The sequence below is a fragment of the Oncorhynchus mykiss genome, chromosome 18, assembly GCF_013265735.2.
Source record: "Oncorhynchus mykiss isolate Arlee chromosome 18, USDA_OmykA_1.1, whole genome shotgun sequence".
Lineage (NCBI taxonomy): Eukaryota > Metazoa > Chordata > Actinopteri > Salmoniformes > Salmonidae > Oncorhynchus > Oncorhynchus mykiss.
In genome coordinates, this window is record NC_048582.1 from 40,814,588 (window position 1) to 40,835,880 (window position 21,293).

General features: G+C 41.3%; 1 protein-coding gene across 4 annotated transcripts in view; it reads right to left on the bottom strand.

Moving 5' to 3' along the window:
- Window positions 1-239: 239 nt before the first annotated feature.
- The window catches only part of LOC110496254 (collagen alpha-1(XIV) chain), an 87,166-nt gene continuing 66,112 nt past the window's right edge, over window positions 240-21,293 (bottom strand). For 2 of the 4 annotated variants that reach the window (XM_021572039.2, XM_036952831.1), the window contains 12 exons: window positions 21,106-21,159; window positions 20,031-20,126; window positions 16,532-16,585; window positions 15,670-15,723; window positions 15,488-15,541; window positions 15,082-15,153; window positions 9,947-9,982; window positions 7,647-7,713; window positions 7,240-7,428; window positions 6,880-6,957; window positions 5,423-5,578; window positions 240-1,895 (listed from right to left, as the gene is read on the bottom strand). In XM_021572039.2, the coding sequence (XP_021427714.2) occupies window positions 1,519-1,895; window positions 5,423-5,578; window positions 6,880-6,957; window positions 7,240-7,428; window positions 7,647-7,713; window positions 9,947-9,982; window positions 15,082-15,153; window positions 15,488-15,541; window positions 15,670-15,723; window positions 16,532-16,585; window positions 20,031-20,126; window positions 21,106-21,159 (1,287 nt within the window). In that variant the 3' untranslated portion in view covers window positions 240-1,518. Of the gene's footprint in view, window positions 1,896-3,669; window positions 3,993-5,422; window positions 5,579-6,879; window positions 6,958-7,239; window positions 7,429-7,646; window positions 7,714-9,946; window positions 9,983-15,081; window positions 15,154-15,487; window positions 15,542-15,669; window positions 15,724-16,531; window positions 16,586-20,030; window positions 20,127-21,105; window positions 21,160-21,293 lie in introns of those variants that run through there. The other 2 variants (XM_021572040.2, XM_021572042.2) reach the window with 2 other exon arrangements.

The following is a 21,293-nucleotide window of genomic DNA, read 5'->3' on the forward strand; positions in this document are numbered from 1 at the left end:
AGAGAACCACAACAAGGATTAAGGATGTCATCTAGAAGACTCTCAGCTATAGCAAGTACACATTGCTTTGGGGTTGCCATCTGTGTGTACACATTGATTTGGGGTTGCCATCTGTGTGGGTCCTTTAGTAATGAAACGTCTTATAACTGATCATGTAATTGAAGTTCTGCCATTGGTCCAATTGAAGTGCATTTTATTACTTGTAGGAGAAAACAAACACATCCATATGAACAAAGAAGCAGTGTTGAGAGTACCCACCGCAAATAATGGTTGTACTTCAATTTTATTGTTTGAAAAACCAATACCAAGTAAAAAATAAATTACTTCCTTGATTGAAACGTGTTCTGATGAGAGACACTACAGTGGCCTGTTCCACATAGTTAGTCTCTGGAGCTCTGCAAGGTGAATAGACCACAGGCCTAACAACTCATCACAATACTGTAGGCTGAACGTTCCTGTTCTGGAGACCATATTCCGAGACACTTGCAATAACAATAAACATACATTAAAAAAAGAAATATATTTTTCACATATTTAACTCATAATCTTGTTATATTACATGTTTAGCACCTTCTCAAACACCCTTTAAAGACATACATGTATCGTAAAAATACAAAGAGCAAAATGTTTGTACTATAACACTGCAATGGGGGTATTAGTTGGGCTATATGGCTGGTAGCTTGAATGACCCTGTCAAGATATGAAAGCATATATTTATGTTGATATGTTGTTTCCCATGGGTGGGTAAAAATAGCATTATAAATTGATATGGAATAATTATATGTGAAACAAACACACATGCAAATATTACATTATGGGACATTTCATCAAAATAAATAATAATAGTCAAGTTTTGAACAGCTGGAGAATAACTGGTCATATTGAGTCTATTTATAATGTTAGTTGGATAGTTATCAATATAGGTAGTTATATTCACTACAAATATCACCAAGTAGTATATCGTTAATATTATATTTTCAAAATGTTGAAATAATACTTGCTATTCACTCTTGCGTAATATCCTAGCAATAAAAGCTACAATTGAACAAAAATATTACTACTAAACTATACTATATTATACTATAATATACACTAGACTATAATATACTACACTACAGGCCTATGTTCTTCCAGTATTTACTAAGCTCATAAACAAGCACTTGAAGTAAACCGTGACCAGGAATTTGATCATTTGCATGAAATTAGATGAATGAACCACAGAGGTGGTAGGCTGAAAACGAAAAGAAAATAACAATACAATTGTATCTCTTGAAGTAACCGATTAACACACACAAAAATCTGACCACGCTACAACCAACAGTACAGATACCATATCTACACCACCAACCACAACACTTCCAGAAAGAAGAGGAGAAGATGGTCCCTCCCACTCTCTCCTCCAACCTCCTCCACCCTTCCTCTCCCTTATGTCCCTTTGACATTGACATCAGGCACTTAATGATAGTCCTTAGAACCCCCTTTGGATATTTCTCCCTTTAACTGAACAGTCCCAACTCCTCAGTCGTGTGTCCCCGACCTCCTCAAGGCTCTCCTTAGCCTGCTCTCTCTCATGGGACCAACCATTTTCCTCTCCTCCGGCCCCTCTTTCTCTTTCTTCTTCTCCTCCTCCTCCTCCTCTTCAGCCAGGCTCCTGGAGGAGCGGTGGATCCCGGGGGACCTCAGCACCTCGTCGCCCTGGGTCAGGGCTGGGTCCTCAGGCTCGACTGGTCGGGGCGCCGGGTAGTTGGGCTGATAGTACTCGGAGGGGTAGCCCCCCGCGTCGTACCTATAGGGGTCCTCCTCCCCCGCCTCGTCATAGTTCTGGTAGACGTTGGGGGGCAATTGGACTAAGGGAACATTGCGGTGGTCAGATGGGTCACCACCGTTGCCACCCTCTTTAGCCACCGCGGCCACCCCCAAAGCGTGCATTTGTTTGTTTGTTTTCGATTGGGTTAGCGGGACAGGACAGGAAGGAGGAAGAGACACACACGAGGAACAGTGTTAGCGACGACATCAAAGCGGCCAGAAGAGCTAAAGAGGGGTATGGATGAGCTACACTGACAGGGACAGGAGGTCTAATCTCTAATTAAATGTATGTGACAGCTCAACTGAGTAATGCATCAAATGACAATCAGTATTCAACTATTGGCTCCTTATAGAATATAAAAACTGTACACATTCGCTGCAGAAGCATAGAGAAGCCTCGGATAAAATACAGTTGAAGTCGGAAGTTTATATACACTTAGGTTGGTGTCATTAACACTCGTTTTTCAACCTCTCCACAAATTTCTTGTTAACAAACTATAGTTTTGGCAAGTCGGTTTACTTTGTGCATGACACAAGTCATTTTTCCAACAATTGTTTACAGATTATTTCACTGTATCACAATTCCAGTAGGTCAGAGGTTTACATACACTAAGTTGAATGTGCCTTTAAACAGCTTGGAAAATTCCAGAAAATTATTTAATGGCTTTAGAAGCTTCTGATAGGCTAATTGACATAATTTGAGTCAATTGGAGGTGTACCTGTGGATGTATTTCAAGGCCTACCTTCAAACTCAGTGCAATTTCAAAAGCCTGAAGGTACCATGTTCATCTATACAAACAATAGTACGCAAGTATAAACACCATGGGACCACGCAGCTGTCATACCACTCCGGAAGGAGACGCGTTCTGTCTCCTAGAGATGAACGTACATTGGTGCGAAAAGTGCAAATCAATCCCAGAACAATAGCAAAGGATCTTGTGAAGATGCTGGAGGAAACAGGTACAAAAGTATCTATATCCACAGTAAAATGAGTCCTATATAAAATAGATGGCATCATGAGGCAGGAAAATTATGTGGATATATTGAAGCTACATCTCAAGTGTAACGATCGTCGTATGAAGGACTGGACCAAAACGCAGCGTGATAAGTGTCCATGATAAATGTAATACTCAAAACACTCGAACAAAATAACAAAGAAGGAAAACGGAAACAGTCCTGTCAGGTGCAGACACTAAACAGAAAACAACTACCCACAAAACCCAAACGAAAAAGGACAACTTATATACAGTATGATCCCCAATCAGATACAACGATAGACAGCTACCTCTGATTGGGAACCGCACCAACATAGAAATAAAGAAACTAGAATGCCCACCCTAGTCACACCCTGGCCTAACCAAAATAGAGAATAAAAACCTCTCTATGGCCAGGGCGTAACATCAAGACATCAGTCAGGAAGTTAAAGCTTGGTCGCAAATGAGTCTTCCAAATGGACAATGACCCCAAGCATACTTCCAAAGTTGTGGCAAAATGGCTTAAGGACACCAAAGTCAAGGTATTGGAGTGGCCATCACAAAGCCCTGACCTCAATCCTATAGAAAATTTGTGGGCAGAACTGAAAAAGCGAGTGCGAGCAAGGAAGCCTACAAACCTGATTCAGTTACACCAGCTCTGTCAGGAGGAATGGGCCAAAATTCACCCAACTTATTGTGGGAAGTTTGTCTACCCGAAATGTTTGACCCAAGTTAAACCATTTAAAAGGCAATGCTACCAAAAACTAATTGAGTGTATGTAAACTTCTGTCCTACTGGGAAGGTGATGAAAAAAATAAAAACTGAAATAAATAATTCTCTATATTATTATTCTGACATTTCACATTCTTAAAATAAAGTGGTGAGCCTATCTGACCTAAGACAGGGAATTTTTACTAGGATTAAATGTCAGGAATTGTGAAAAACTGAGTTTAAATGTATTTGGCTAAGGTGTATATAAACTTCCAACTTCAACTGTATATGGTGAGCTAAAAAAATGCATTTATGGCTAAATTAGTTTTTGTGTCAGGCAGAATGTGTTTCTACAAAGAGAGGGATGGCTTTATAGGAAACAAGGCAGTAGTCATTGCTGACAGTGGTATAGTGAGGGAGTAGGGCCAAGGGACAAGCCTATCTACCCTAACACCTCCACTACAACCCTTTTGAACGCTGCTCACTACCCATACTGTTTGACTTGAGTAGGAGAAAGTAGCGAGAGAGAGAGAGAGAGGGATGACAGAAGCAGAGAGAGAGTGAGACACACACACATACCACAGGTCAGACAGATGAGACAAAATCATAAAGTCACCATGCTGGTATTACTCACACTGTGGAGTGCATGGAGAACACCGCGGGCCTTTTGAGCCATACAGTGTGCTCACCGTAATGCCTTTTCCTCAGAGAAAATGGCCGATAGAGAAAGACATCATTGATGGGTGTCCATGCACACATGCATTTACAGTTCGGGCACTATAGATTGTATCCACACTCACAATAACCATGTGTATTAGATAACAAACTATTGTTGAATAAATCATGATCACATGACTGTAAAGATGCAGAATTTTCTTTTTGAAACAATGTAGCCAAACTTGATGCAATAGTGTGGTCTGTTCATGCAAATACTGAAACATGACTTATCGTGATAAGACTTTGAGAGTTGATAGATACTTTGTTGGAATAACTATATCGCACATGTCACAAGCATTCACATATATCTGTAGGGTCTATAGACGTTTAAACAAGCAGGCTTGTTTAAATTCAACTCCACAAGCTAAGATACTGGGATACTGAGATGGCAACATTTGAAAAAATATTCTCAGGTGTAAGTCACATTGTAAGTCATTGTTTCCAAGCTGAATTCTGCATCTTGGTTACATTTTGTATTTCAAGGCTTAAATGGCAACAGGAACTAATGGATTCATAAATAAGCCATATGCTCACGGCCATCTTACTGTAAACCATCAGATAATAGAATGGGCTCATTATTTTCCTGAGCTGTCGTAAACAGAGAATAAAGAGCTCCCACTCATTTATTTTAATGAGGTTTGGTCCTGAGGTTAATCAAGTGGGTCTCAATACATTAGAATTCAAAGTCTATTATGCATAAAGTAAATCAGAAAACAAATGACAATTGCTTAAATATATCTCAGTATGGGCAACCAAACTAAACTTGGTTAACTGGTAAGTTAGTCATACTATAGTGTAGGCAATTCTGAGAACTCCCTTTTCAAGATAAGTCAGATAGGTCATGTTGTCTTAGCTTCACCTTGAAATACAGTGTGGATAAGGGTGTGATTCGGGTCAACCCCCTGGCGGATTTAACCCAATGAGACCTCTTTGCTCAGGTCTCCCTTTCAAAGAGCTTTAATTGGATTAAATGAGTTGATGATTGATTGACAGGGTATGATACAATAGGTCATAGACATGGAAACCCATTCTCAGAGAGTGCATTCTCAGGTAAAGGTTATCTACACAACAAGCTGATGGCAACGCCAATGGAGTTCACTATGGCTAAACAATTAGATCTAATGTATCGGACTTTGATATTATAAAAATCTCATGCTGCCTTGTGGTGTTTTGGTGTGTTTACAGTGGTAGGGGAGGATGAGGGTCATAATTACCTCCTACGTTGTAGCCCACGCAAGAGTTCTGGTCACAGTATCCAGGAGGTCCAGCCGACCCCACTGGTCCAGGGATACCCGGCCGCCCAGGAGTTCCAGGGTTCCCCGGCCGACCAGACGGACCCTGGCTACCTGTCCGCCCCTGACCCGTTGGTCCTGGAGGAGAACGGAAAAAGAGTGATGAGAGGGCGGAGAAATGTGGGGAGTGTGTTTTGATACAACAAATACATTTTCAATGAACAATTAAGGTTTTAACATTGAGCTAAATTCCAAAGTTAAATCATTATATGAAACGTTATGGCAAACCAATAAAACATTATAGCAATATTATTGTCTTCATTGTGACTAAGAACACTGCATATGGAGGTAGAATTCATGAAGTTAAAGGGATAGTTCACCCAAATTACAAAATTACGCATTGGTTTCCAAACCCTGTAAGCAGTCTATGGAAAAGGTATGACAGCAATCCATGCTTTGGTTTAGTTTCCCTGGCACTGTTTCCACATGCTAACGTTTTAGCATTTGTGGCGCAAATCCCATTATTGTAAAGCTCAACAGTCACTTATAGATGTTTTGAACATAATGTGTGAAAAATGCTACTATTCAATTCATGGGACCAATGTCCCATGAATTGAATTCAATTTATGCCCAAAAACGATAAAACATTACCATGTGGAAACAGTGCCAAGGAAACTAAACCAAAGCATGAATTGCTGTCATACCTTATCCATAGACTTCTTACAGGGTAAGGAAACGAATACGTCAACTTGTAATTTGGGTGAACTATCTCTTCAAATCTAGTAGTGTGCTTTGAAATAGAAAACTAGCTAGAGTCCATAATTAGGCCACTGATTGGCCAAACATCTCTCCACAAAAGGAAGAGATTCAGCATATTTATCATTTCCCAGCAGTCAGTATAAGCTTTTGTGCCTTTTCATCAGACCCAAAATGCTATTATAACTGAGCTGTCTCCATCAGAAAATGCAAAGGCTATGAATGTCCTTTTTCAAATATCCTTGGAGGCACTGATCTCGCGCATGCCAGACACCTACATGTTCTCCCAGTAGCGCTCCAAGTTCTCTCATGTAGGCCAACCTGGCAACCACTCCAGGAGTTCAATCAACACACTGCGTCAGCTAGACTACAATCAATAAAGGAGTCAAAAGCTATGCCCCCTAATCATGTTTAATTAAACCAGAATGGGCAGCTTAATGAAAAACAACAAACAAAAGTAAATTAAATCCAACTTGGGCTATCCTCTTCGTGTCATATTCTCCCCTTGAATCAAGAGGGAGACGCTTAATCAAAAAACAGATCGGATGACTTCCCATTTTCTAATCCACCCCCTTAACAGATGTTGATTTCCTCTGCAGATGTTCGGTGGCAAAGGAAGTCCCTGGAGAAAAATTGAAGTTGGACATTTTGGGGTGTTTTTCACCAGGCATTGTTTTGGTTACCTGGGGGTCCTACGGGGCCTCTGGGACCCTGGACTCCTACACCTGGGCTTCCCTTGTCACCCTTCTCTCCTGACAAACCTGGACAAACAGAGACAGAGGGGACACACACTTTGACAGAATTCAGACAAGTGGGCATGCTTGTCTCCTTTCCATATTATATGACCTTAAGCACTACACGTGTCATGTCCAATAATGTAGATCTAGCCTAATATGTAATCATCTTTCTGATTCTATTAGTGATGTTTTCTTACATTACCTGCCGGTATCATTTACTGTAATATCTTCTCTTACAAGCTTATGGCACAGGCTACATCTTTGCTCGATAGCTTGAGTTAAATCTGAGTCTCCTCTATTCAGTACCTCTGGCTCCTGGTTGTCCATTCTCTCCGTTGGACCCAGGGAACCCTGGTCTGCCCGCAGGCCCCTGCTCTCCCTGTGGTCCTTGGCCGCCCTGCCGACCGGGCTCTCCTGGGGGTCCAGGAATGGTGCGGACCGAAACGGGTGCACTGGGGATGTGGTTGAGGATGGAACTGTAGCGAGCCATGTGACCTGTGGGACAGACGTCAGACTGAGGTCAGTGGCGCATGAATGGATGCCAATGGCAAAATACATTTACACCATCACAGACAACACTCCCTTTTTCAAACTTCTATAGAATACAATTACACTCAAAGACACAAGACCTGTGCAAACTAACATCAATACACACAAACCCGCACAAACACACACAGGAAGAGGGTCAGCTGCAGGATAAAAAAAATACTCACTCTGTATCAGCTGCTCACAGACCTGCCGGGCGATTGCTTGGACCGATGCCTGGGATTGCAGGTCACCCTGGAGGCAAAAACACATGGTGACACCAAGACCATGGCTACAGATAACACTGTGTGTTTGATGTGTCCAACCTGTTTCATCGATCCCACAGGTGACATTTCCTCCACCATTACTTGGGTAGAAAGCCTGCCAGTCGTGATTTTGGCATCAACTCTTTCGATTGGAAAACATGGCTGTTGTTGACAGGCATAGATGTTGCTTTTTGAGCCTTGTATAAAAACCTTATTACCCATTCGCTGTTCGCTGTTATGGGCGAAACCAATCCATAAAGTACTTAACACTAGAACGATAGCTCTTTAAAAATATAACTGCTGTAAAGTAGAAAATAATTTCTACAGCTGAGTAACACAGCTCTAGAGCTTTAGCTTATAAAGTATGCATGAATAGGTCTTCTACAAAATGTGTTCTGGGTGCAGTACACCGTGTGATATTGCTCTTCAGAAAACTTGTTGTAATGGTAATTGTATACTGTCAGGCTGTCAGAGAACACCTACTGTATACCACCAAGCTGAGGAGCAGCAATTACTTGAAAGGAGGGCATTATTTATCTCCAACATTGATGTTAAGCATCGAACACATACTTCACAGAATTACACTACATGACCAAAAGTATGTGGACACCTGCTTGTTGTACATCGCATTCCAAAATCTTGGGTATTAATATGGAGTTGGTCCCCCCTTTATATATAACAGCCTCTAGCCTCTAGATGTTGGAACATTGTTGCGGGGACTTGCTTCCATTCAGCCACAAGAGCATTAGTGAGGTCGGGCACTGATGTTGTGCGTTTTGGCCTGGCTCGCAGTCGGAATTCCATTTCAATCAAAAGTATTTATAAAACCCTTTTTACATCAGACGATGTCACAAAGTGCTATACAGAAACCCAGCCTAAAACCCAAACAGCAAGCAATGCAGATGTAGAAGCACGGTGGCCAGGAAAAACTCCCTAGAAAGGAAGGAACCTAGGAAGAAACCTAGAGACGAACTCGGCTCTGAGGAGTGGCCAGTCCTCGTCTAGCTGTGCCGGGTTGAGATTAAAACAGTACATGGCCAAGATGTTCAAACGTTCATATATGACCAGCTGGGTCAAATAATAATAATAATCACAGTTGTTGTAGAGGTGCAACAGGTCAGAACCTCAGGAGTAAATGTCAGTTCATAGCCGAGCATTCAGTTTCATCCCAAAGGTGTTCGATGGGGTAGAGGTCAGGGCTCTGTGCAAGCCAGTCAAGTTCTTCCACACCGATCTCGACAAACCATTTCTATATGGACCTCACTTTGTGCACAAGGGCATTGTCATGCTGAAACAGGAACTGTTGCCACAAAGTTGGATGCATAGAATGTTGTCTAGAATGCTGTAGCGTTAAGATTTCCCTTCACTGGAACAAGGGGCCTAGCCTGAACCATGAAAAACAGTCCCAGACCATTATTCCTGCACCAAACTTTACAGTTGGCACTATGCATTCGGGTAGGTACCAGATTTGACTGTTGGACTGCCAGATGGTGAAGCGTGATTCATCACTCCAGAGAACGCATTTCCACTGCTCCAGAGTCCAATGGCCACCACTCCAGTCGACGCTTGGCATTGCACATGGTGACCTTAGGCTTGTGTGTGGCTGCTCGGCCATGGAAACCCATTTCATGAAGCTTCCAACGAACAGTTATTGTGCTGACGTTGCTTCCAGAGGCAGTTTGGAGCTCAGTAGTGAGTGTTGCAACCGAGGACAGACAATTTTTAAGCACTATGCGCTTCAGTATTCGGCGGTCCCATTCTGTGAGCCTGTGTGGACTACCACTTCGTGGCTGAGCTGTTGTTGCTGCTAGACGTTTGCACTTCACAGTTGACTGGGGCAGCTTTAGCAGGGCAGAAATTTGACGAACTGACTTGTTGGAAAGGTGCCACATTGAAAGTCAATGAGTTCTTCAGTGAGGTCATTCTACTGACAATGTTTGTCTAAGGAGATTGCATGGCTGTGTGCTCGATTTTATACACCTATCAACAATGGGTGTGGCTGAAATAGCTGAATCCACTAATTTGAAGGGGTGTCCACATACATTTGTATATATAGTACATTGTACATTATATAGAACAAGATAAGTATCATAAGATATCTAAATTCAATTGAATGTAATAAATGCTCTACTGGCATGAATGGGTGGTTGCCACTGTTGCCAAAGCAATGTATATGAAGTATTACATCAATTACCAATATGTTTGTTATCTCTATGACTTACTCTTTCTCCCTTCTCTCCTTTGTTTCCAGCGGAACCCTGCAACAGAACAAGAGGCAGAATGACAATGGACAGAAAACAATGAAGTACATTTACTGTACACATTTTTTGAGTTGTCCATTTTCTTTGCCATCTTTTTCTTGTCAAGAACTTGCATCAAGAAGTAGACATTTACCCCAGAGAAGTAAAAGCAATTTGGAAAGGTTAACAGAATTACAACAGACATTGAAAGCAGGTATGACAGGTATGAAAAACTCTTCTTAGGAAAAAGCACTGCACAATGAACAGACGCTACCTTCAGTAAGCTAGAAGCTACCTTAGGCAAGCTAGCGTCATTATTTGAACCCTGCCATAACCATTTATCTGCAACGGTCATATAATGACAAATAATAACTATGCAGTACCAGTAATTACATCGTAATTACATAGTAGGCAAGAGTATGTAATTACTGCTAACCTTGTCTGGCTCTCAGCCAGAGAATGTTAGCATTTTGACGTCTGGGGGCACACCAATTAAAAAGGTGTCATCCTACAAATACCTTGATCTTTGGTTGGACGATAAGCTGTCCTACAAAGTTCACGTGAGGATTGTGATTGTGAGGATGTTTAAACTCAAATTGGGTTCTTATTCTTGTAACAAGGCTTTGCTTCCCATTTGAGGCCAGAAAGAAGCAGAATATTGTATATGCATGCAGCCTGTTCTGTGTTAAAGAAACTGGACTCTGTTTATCATGCATCTTTGCCAAGTCACCTCACCCACCAGTGCACCTTATATCAAATGGAGGGCTAGACCTCGCTTTACATACGCAGACTGCTACATTTGTATTTCTTCACCTACAAAGCCCTTCTGGGTAGCCTGCTCTCCTTCCCCATCACCACCAGCAGTTCCCAGACGCGGTCTACTAGATGGTTGCTGCTAAAAGTCCCCAGGGCCATTGCCGAGTTAAGCAAGATTGCCATTCCGATTGTGCACCTGAGGCATGGAAGTCTGCAAAATATGCTTCACCTAGATATACTAGCGCCCCTTAGTGGGTTTAAAACTCTGGACAAAATTCTGTTGAGGAGTGTAAATGTTTCCTCCAGGCCGGATGAGCACCTAATGACGTGTTGTTGTGCTGTTTGTATTGGTATGTTTAAATGTTGAATTGACTGCTGCTGCTGTCTTGGCCAGGTCTCCCCTTGCAAAAGAGACAATGTGTCTCAATGGGTTTCTTCCTGGTTAAATAAAGGCGAAAAATAATTGTATATATACACACACGTTAGTGCCTTGCAAGCCACCAATGTAGCTTAAAATGCATATTGTCATGACATTGTAAGGCAATTTGTTAAAGGTTAACTTAAACCGCCACAAATATATTCTGTTCCATAGTCATGATAGTGTTATTTTAACCTCCGATTAACGAAAAGAGAGGCCATTGAGTGACACAAAAGTCTGTTTTTTTGGCAACAATGTTGAAATAGACAACGACAATATAGAGTTAACAGCCGAAATAAAGGAAACACCAACATAAACCGTTGGGAAACCACGAGCCGGTAGAATAAACAGGATGCATAGATTGTACAGGCATAGATTCTACATGTGTCTGGAATAGGGGTGCGGGTCAGCTGTTTGTTCACCCGCACCCGCCCGCAATTGCTAATAACCCATCCGCAACCGCACATTGGGGCGGCAAGTAACCTAGTAGTTAGAGCGGTTGGGCCAGTAACTGAAAGGTTGCTAGATCGAATCACCGAGCTGACAAGGTAAAAACCTGTCGTTCTGCCCCTGAACAAGGCAGTTAACCCACTGTTCCTAGACCGTCATTGTAAATAAGAATTTGTTCTTAACTGACTTGCCTAGATAAATAAAGGTAAAAAAAATAATTTCAAAAAAAGTGTGACCCACTCAACCCTAACCCAAATATAGAATATGCGCTACAGTCAATGATGACATAATGATTTTTTTTTTTTTACTGTGTGTGCATTTTTTGTTGTTGTTGCCTGATTTAGATACAGTTGAAGTCGGAAGTTTACATACACCTTAGCCAAATACATTTAAACTCAATTCCTGACATTTAATGCTAGTAAAAATCCCTGTCTTAGGTCAGTTAGGATCACCACTTTATTCTAAGAATGTGAAATATCAGAATAATAGTAGAGAGAATGATTTATTTCAGCTTTTATTTCTTTCATCACATTCCCAGTGGGTCAGAGGTTAACATACACTCAATTAGTATTTGGTAGCATTGCCTTGAAATTGTTTAACTTGGGTCAAACGTTTCAGGTAGCCTTCCACAATCTTCCCATAATAAGTTGGGTGAATTTTGGCCCATTCCTCCTGACAGAGCTGTTGTAACTGAGTCAGGTTTGTAGACCTCCTTGCTCACACACGCCTTTTCAGTTCTGCCCAACAATGTTCTATGGGATTGAGATCATGGCTTTGTGATGGCCACTCCAATACCTTGACTTTGTTGTCTGTAAGCCATTTTGCCACAACTTTGGAAGTATGCTTGGGGTCATTGTCCATTTGGAAGACCGATTTGCGACCAAGCTTTAACTGATGTCTTGAGATGTTTCTTCAATATATCCACATAGTTTTCCTGGCTCATGATGCCATCTATTTTGTGAGGTGCACCAGTCCGTCTGCAGCAAAGCACCCCCACAACATGATGCTGCCACCCCCGTGCTTCATGTTTGGGATGGTGTTCTTCGGCTTGCAAGCCTCCCCCTTTTTCCTCCAAACATAACAATGGTTATTATGGCCAAAGAGTTCTATTTTTGTTTCGTCAGACCAGAGGACAGTTCTCCAAAAAGTACGATCTTTGTCCCCATGTGCAGTTGCAAACTACAGTCTGGCTATTTTATGGCAGTTTTGGAGCAGTGGCTTCTTCCTTGCTGAGCGGCCTTTCAGGTTATGTCGATATAGGACTCGTTTTACTGTGGATATAGATACTTTTGTACCTGTTTCCTCCAGCATCTTCACATGTTCCTTTGCTGTTGTTCTGGGATTGATTTGCACTTTTCGCACCAAAGTAAGTTAATCTCTAGGAAACAGAACGTGGTATGACGGCTGCGTGGTCCCATGGTGTTTATACTTGCGTACTATTTTTTGTACAGATGAACGTGGTACCTTCAGGCGTTTGGAAATTGCTCCCAAGGATGAACCAGACTTGTGGAGGTCTACAATTTTTTTTCTGAGGTCTTGGCTGATTTCTTTAGATTTTCCCATGATGTCAAGCAAAGAGGCACCGAGTTTGAAGGTATGCCTTGAAATACATCCACAGGTACACCTCCAATTGGCACAAACTATGTCAATTAGCCTATCAGAAGCTTTTAATGCCATGACATAATTTTCTGGAATTTCCCAAGCTGTTTAAAGGCTTGGGAAATTTCCCAAGCTGTTTCCCTAGAAGACTAATTAAACCCATGCTCAACAGAATAATGTAGTAGATCGATAGAATGAATGCTTCCATCTAGTTGACATCGGTAAAGTTTTCTCTGTCATCTTTCGCGGAGCAAAGACTGGGGAGAAAATACAATGACGCAAACATAAAAAACAGGAAAGATTTTCTGTGCAAAGTATTATTTTTTTGTGCCGGCTATTTGACACATGTGCAGTTAAACCCTAAAGTTTAGGCTTGTGCACTAATACCAGATAGTATAAATTAATGAAAGAAAAACCTCAATGTAGCCTGTATAAATTGCACAATAATTCTACATTTATGGATTTGTTAAGTTATTGTTTCTCTTTATTTAACCTGCCCGCCACCCACCCGCCCTTCAGCCACACAATATTTAATGACCCTAAACATGTCCGCCCCGTCGATATAACCGCGGGGACTGTGGGTTATGAGTCAACATGTGCATTACTAGTCTGGAACTCTTTTGGAGATCTGGGGACTGACTCACACATACACACACACACCCACACACCAAATACATGACACTCAGTTGAGGCTGCTGAGGGGGGAATGGCTCATAATAATGTCTGGAATGGAGCAAATGGCACCAAACACAAGGAAATCATGTTTTTGATGGATTTGATACCAATCCACCTATTCCGATCCAGCCATTACCACAAGCCCGTTCTCCCCAATTAAGGTGCCACCACCCTCCTGTGATGACCCTAAGCATAATGGATGATGATTGCTTAATTAACTCAGGAACCACACCTGTGTGGAAGCACCTGCTATCAATATACTTTGTATCCCTCATTAACTCAAGTGTTTCCTTGATTTTGGCAGTTACCTGAATATACAACGTCACATCAATGTTAAAGTAACATTTAGAAAACATTAACTATCTTCAATTGCAGGTAGAAAATGGTGTGGACAATGTTCTCAAAGACGTTCAGGGACAATGCTCCTGTTGTGTCCTGACACGTCAAAACATCCACTATTTGAATCCCCTACATTTAAAACAATCTCCTGAAGACTCCTTGGCTTCCGGCATCTCTGTCTATCACACCTCTGTCCACCAGACCAGACAGACAACAGGCATGTCGATCCCAAATAGCAAGCAGGCAGAAACAATCCTGTTTGCATTTCAGCATCACACACAGACAGCTTTAGAATGAAGTTGGTGGACTTTGAGTGTCTATTAGTTTAGCAAAGTCCTTTTTCAAGCCTGGTGAACATAAAATACAGTACATCTTTGACATACCTTCTCCTTACAACGTTAGATTTTGTAGATGTATAACTAGATGTATATATAGTTCCTTAAATGATTTCTCTGTCTCCGAATATCCCCTTTTAACTGTTATCCTTTCTCCCAGGTCTTTATACATACATAGAAATACGACATATTCCTGACCATGTGACCTGCCCTAGAATAATGCCTGGCGCTTGTTATAGTTTGTAAGTTTTATTGGTCAAGTCAGGCAGTCAGGAACAACTCTAGGTCCTAATTCTGATATATATATATATACACTGTACTGTAGGACTATGGACAATATATTCATATATGACTTTGCTGTCTCCCAAAACCTACCTCCCGAATACTACACACAACGGGCAAAACCGTTTGAAATGACATCATGCTGACGTGTGTGGTTGTAATGATGTAATTTCATCATTTCTGCTTGCTGGGTATTTCCTTAGCTAGAGGGTCAGCTCCTTAAGTAGTAACATGCATGGACATAGAGAGGTCAGATGACTCACAGGAGGTCCTTGGTCTCCCAGTGACCCTTGAGGTCCACTTGACCCTGGTGAGCCGGGAGCTCCTGGAGTGCCCTGTGGGTGAAGGAGGAGAAAAACACAAACAAACAAAGTGTCACCTCACTGATTAAGCAATCACTCAAAGTTCCAATTTGTAACTTTCGTTTTCCCAGTGGTAACTTGAGGTACTACAAAAACATTTGGCCAAGAAACAAAACAAAAAACTGTTACATTCCCCAAGAAGCACAAACAAGTAACCTACAGGGACAGTACTGTTGACCAGAAAGTATTGTAAGTTGCAGATCACATTTTACAATTCAAAGCTACAGGATTAATGTATTTTATAATACAATTCAATCAAGTTCATTCATCAGTCCCTGATGCTCCATCCACACACAATCTGACTTACCATAGTCCCTGGAGGACCTGTTCGCCCCTGGGGTCCATCTTTACCAGGCAGTCCCTGTGGAAAGGGGTTACATGTACAAATACATACCTATGAGACTGTGCGGTTACCCCAGCTCCTATACCATGACTTTATATTCACATAAAATCTATTCCTTTGGATTAAACAGACAAACAAGACCTTACCCTTGTTCCTGTTTGTCCCTCTCTACCTGGTGACCCAGGAGACCCAGGAATGCCCTGCAACCGTAGAGAGAGAGAGCACATGTGAAAACAGAAAGGCCTGTTAAGGGTGTCAGCATGAATACATTTGTATTGACGGACTCAGTTGGTTGGACCATTATCCTAACTCATTACAGATAATTAATGTTGTGAGGCCGGAGCTGTTTGTAATACACAGTCTCTTGCATGACCTTCACAGCTGTCAAAGCCAAATTCCCTCACTCAGACACAACGAGTACTGAATGCCAATGGCATGACTCAAAGCCTATTACAAACAAAAACATACATCTCCCAACCTCTACAGTTATTGACAGGATCCAACTTAATTGGCTGAGCTCAGAGATTGATTATAATGAAAGTTCATGGCATCTTAGACATGAATCATTACAACAGAGGGGAAATAGCTATTGTTATTCTGTAAAAATGTCTTGTTACGGTCCAGGCAGGCGCTGCCCATAACCACAGATCTAGGATCAGATTGCCCTATCCGCTAATGCTCAGATTTACCATCAATTGGATGGGAAGACAGCTGACCCGTTATTATTGGTTACGACCAACTTCTACCTTCTCCTTTTGCTACCTGTGCAAATCCGACATAACATAAACCAAAGGGGAGCAGTAGCCCTTCACACAAAACTCTCTCACCAGAACTCAGAATGACTTGTTCCTATTAACAGCTACATTACAGAGATAGAAATTAAATATGACATTCAAAGATCTCCCTTTGGTGCAATGGTGTCATTTGAATGTCATTTGAAGACTGAATGCCATTTTGTGATGAGGGAAAGTGTGTCTGAAAAGGCAGGAAGTGAATGGTGGTCTTTACCTGTATTCCTGGAGCGCCAGCTGCACCCTTCTCGCCTCTCTCTCCTGGACCACCCTGAAGTGTGAAAAAACAACAATAGATATCAACAGCAAATATCAAGCTTATTTGGAGGCTATTTCATAAGTTGGGGTCGTCACTATCTGGTCACCATCTGCGTTTGAATTACAAATGCCATTTGTTTCACAAGCTCTTACAGTAGCTGTACCTTAATAACCCTTAACTTGTTATGGCTGCAGGGGCAGTATTGAGTAGCTTGGATGAAAGGTGCCCAGAGCAAACGGCCTGCTCCTCAGACACAGTTGCTAATATTTGCATATTATTATTAGTATTGGATAGAAAACACTCTGAAGTTTCTAAAACTGTTTGAATGATGTCTGTGAGTATAACAGAACTCATATGGCAGGCAAAAACCTGCGAAGAAATCCAAACAAGAAGTGAGAAATCTGAGGTTGGTATATTTTCAACACAGGCCCTATTGAATTCACATTGGGATATGAATGAAGTTGCACTTCCTAGGGCTTCCACTAGATGTCAACCGTCTTTAGAAACTTGAATGAGGCTTCTGCTGTGTTGTGGGACTGAATAAGAGCTGAATGAGTCAGCTTATTGGCAGAGAGCCATTTCCTGGTCACGTGCATTCCACATGATATCGACTTGCTTCTGTAGACACAAAGGAATTCTCCGGTTGGAACTTTATTGAAGATTTATGATAAAAACATCCTAATGATAGATTATATACTTAGTTTGAAATGTTTCTTCGACCTGTAATATAACTTTTTGAAGTTTTTGTCTGAAGTTTTTGTCCAAACACACAAGCGTTTGGATATGTGTACCAACGCTAACAAAAGTAGATACTTGGACATAAATAACAAACATTATCGAACAAATCAAGCATTTATTGTGGAGCTGCGATTCCTGGGAGTGCATTCTGATGAAGATCATCAAAGGTAAGGGAATATTTATCATGTACTTTCTGGTTTCTGTTGACTCCAACATGGTGGCTAATTTGATGAATTTTCTGAGCGCCGTCTCAGATTATTGCATGGTTTGCTTTTTCCGTAAAGTATTTTTGAAATCTGACACAGTGGTTGCATTAACCTCTCTAGGGTCCTACTTGGCCAACATCCAGTGAGATTGCAGAGTGCCAAATTCAAATTCAGAAAACAAAACATATTTTACATAGGTTTAAAGATGAACTTCTTGTGAATCCAACCACGGTGTCAGATTTAAAAAATGCTTTACGGCGAAAGCATACCTTACGATTATTTAAGAACATAGCCCAGTATACAAATCATTACAAACAGTAACCAGCCAAGCAGAAGAGTTACAAAACTCAGAAATAGAGATAAAATTAATCCCTTACCTTTGATGATCTTCATATGGTTGCACTCAGAAGACATTCATTTACTCAATAAATGTTCCTTTTGTTCGATAAAGTCTCTTTATATCCAAAAACCTCAGTTTAGTTCGCATTTTTTCTTCAGTAATCCACAGGCTCAAACGCAGTCAAAACAGGCAAACAAAAATATTCAAAATTGTTTCTGTAAAGTTCATAGAAACATGTCAAACGATGTTGATATTCAATCCTCAGGTTGTTTTTAGCCTATATGATCTATAATATTTCAACCGGACAATAACGTCGTCAATATAAAAGGTAAACAAGAAATGCACTCTCTCGGGATTGCGCATGAAAAAGCTCTGTGACACGTCAGGGTCCACTCATTCAGACTGGTCTTACTCCCTCATTTATCAGAATACAAGCCTGAAACAATTTCTAAAGACTGTTGACATCGAGTGGAAGGAATAGGAACTGCAATTTGAGTCCTAAGTCAATGGATACTGTAATGGCATTGAATAAAAAACTACAAGACCAACAACAACAAAACATTTCCTGAATGGATTTTTCTCAGGTTTTTGCCTGCCAAATCAGTTCTGTTATACTCACAGACACCCTTTTAACAGTTTTGGAAACTTTAGAGTGTTTTCTATCAAAATCGACCTATTATATCTTCTGGGCCCGAGTAGCAGGCCGTTTAATTTGGGCATGAGTTTCATCCAAAATTCAGAATGCTGCCCCCTACCCATACCTATAATTCCATGTGTATAACTTGTATTATCATCTACATTTATGATGAGTATTTCTGTTGAATCGATGTGGCTATGCAAAATCACTGGATGTTTTTGGAACTAGTGAATGTAATGCGCCAATGTAAACTCCGATTATTTTTATATAAATATGAACTTTACCAAACAAAACATACATGTATTGTGTAACATGAAGTCCTATGAGTGTCATCTGATTCATTTTATCTCTATTTGTGCTTTTTGTGACTCCTCTCTTTGGCTGGAAAAATGGCCGGGTTTTTCTGTGGCTTGGTGGTGACCTAACATAATTGTTTGTGGTGCTTTCACCGTAAAGCCTATTTGAAATCAGACACTGTGGTGGGATTAACAACAAGATAACCTTTAAAACGGTATAAGATACATGTATGTTTGAGGACTTTTAATTATGAGATTTCTGTTGTTTTGAATTTGGCGCCCTGCACTTTCACTGACTGTTGTCATATCCTCCAGTTAACGGGATTTCAGCCCTAAGATTAATAACCCTTAAGGACCCTTACTGTCACCAAAATCCTGAATTAACAACAAACAGATCATGTCATCGATATAGAACGTGTGTATGTTATACCATAGAGAAAAATGTACCATGTGTTGAAGCAAAATTAATTTATTACATTCTAATGCTTTTGTGGGTGAAAAATGGTTTTGTTACAGTCACTGGTAATCTTCCGCAGCTGACCAGTAACCTCTTCATACACCCTACAAAGGAGTGATTTGTTACTCGTTCCTTATCTCTAAAAGCTATCCAGGTTGAATGATTTGCCTGTCTGTTTAGGCTCTAAAGATCGGATCATTCCCCTATCTTAGACACATCGGCTGTGAGAACCGGTTAGAACCTGGTTTTGTTTGTTTGAACGTTTAAAGGGAGTAGAGATAATGACCCTTAGCTCTTTTGTAAGCGTGCCTCTTTTTGAGGGTTAAGCAGCTCTTTGTGTAGGTGGAGTATATAAAGACTGAGAGACTTGTAAATAATCAAGATCCTCTCCGGGTTCATCCTGAGAGCGCGATCTTCCTTGCAATTACTTGAAATTACTTGAATAAACTTCTTATTGCTGATAAAGGAGTTCTCCTGATTCCTTGAACAAGTTTTTCTCAACACATAGGTTGGCTTAAACATTGCCTTAGTAAAGTTAAGTCCATTAGATTACGGTACATCCTTCCTCCTTTATGGCTTATGTTCAACATCAGTCCTTGAGAGAGAGAAAGAATCGACCTCTGAGTATTACAACAGCTTTTACAAGGTGGACTTTATAGCAGGCCTAGGTGAATCTGGTACTGTTGCTGTGTTATGTATGTCAGGAAACTAGACTCCTCTAATATGTGCAGTATTATATGGTGTGTGTGAGCCTGTGTATGCGCATGTGTGTGTGTGTCTTACCGGGGGGCCCATGATGGTGCGGCCGCTGGGGCCCTGGGGGCCAGGAGGCCCCTGCAGCCCAGGAGTGCCAGCGTCCCCAACTGGACCTATCGGCCCCTGTCATAGAGACAGAAGAACATCAAATAGATTAGAATATAGTTAACAAAGAGATAAAGTGATCTATTTTTACTACAGATCTAGTTAAATCCCCTATTTTCTACAGCCATTACCTCTATGTAGTATGAAAGTACAATTTTAAACAACAACAAAATACCAATTTGTAAATGTTGAACTGCTAGCTGGTAATATAGTACTATAAACATGTTTTAATGACATATAAGACCATAACACCGGAACCGCAATCTAAGGCTTTCAAAAGTTGACGACATGAATATCAATAGTGTGCTGTGCGAGGTTTCATGGAGGGCGAGCAATATGTTCATAAATCTTTTATTCCATACAACTGTCTTCATCCTTTATACATTATCTGACCCAGCTCTTGGCGGCTGAGGGGGCTTTAGGCTAACTCTGTGATTTAACTGCAAATCAGAGCGCCGTGAGGCCACTCTCTGTCAGTCTTGTCGTGAGCCAACCAGTCGCAGGCCATTGACTTTCATGGGGGCACGCTGCGTCTCGGACGAATATAAAATTCATGAGAGTAGGAAGACAGCATGGGCGCACTGCGAGGACGCCTGCATTACAAAGACCTTCCCATGCTGTAATAACACACCATTCAACCACCAGTGCAATTTTCTGGGACTTTCAAGACCCATGCAATCCCGAGTCGAATAGCGTGTGAGAGAATGAGATATGAATAAAAGATTAGAACTTTGCAGGGGGCATTTTCAGAGAGAGTGGGTTTTCAGCCAAGCATCGTATAAGGGATCTTTTATGGAAGAGAGGTATCCATCAATGTGGGTATGTGTCTGTCCACCCACTCAGTGCTTGTGGAATTCTAACATATCATGGTTTCAGTTTTACAAGCTGCATTGACTTTCATTGGGTTTTTATTTACATGAGTGTGTGTGTGTGTGTGTGTGTGTGTGTGTGTGTGTGTGTGTGTGTGTGTGTGTGTGTGTGTGTGTGTGTACTGTACCACAGCTCCTGGTTCTCCACGGTCCCCTCTCCCTCCTCTGATCCCAGGACCTCCCTGTTGATAACACACAAACACACACCCTCTGTCACACACCGTCAACATACTGTACGTATCACAGACATTAAAGACCCACTCTTTCAACACATCCTAAGCATACTATCACACGCCGGGTGTATGTACTGTAGCTA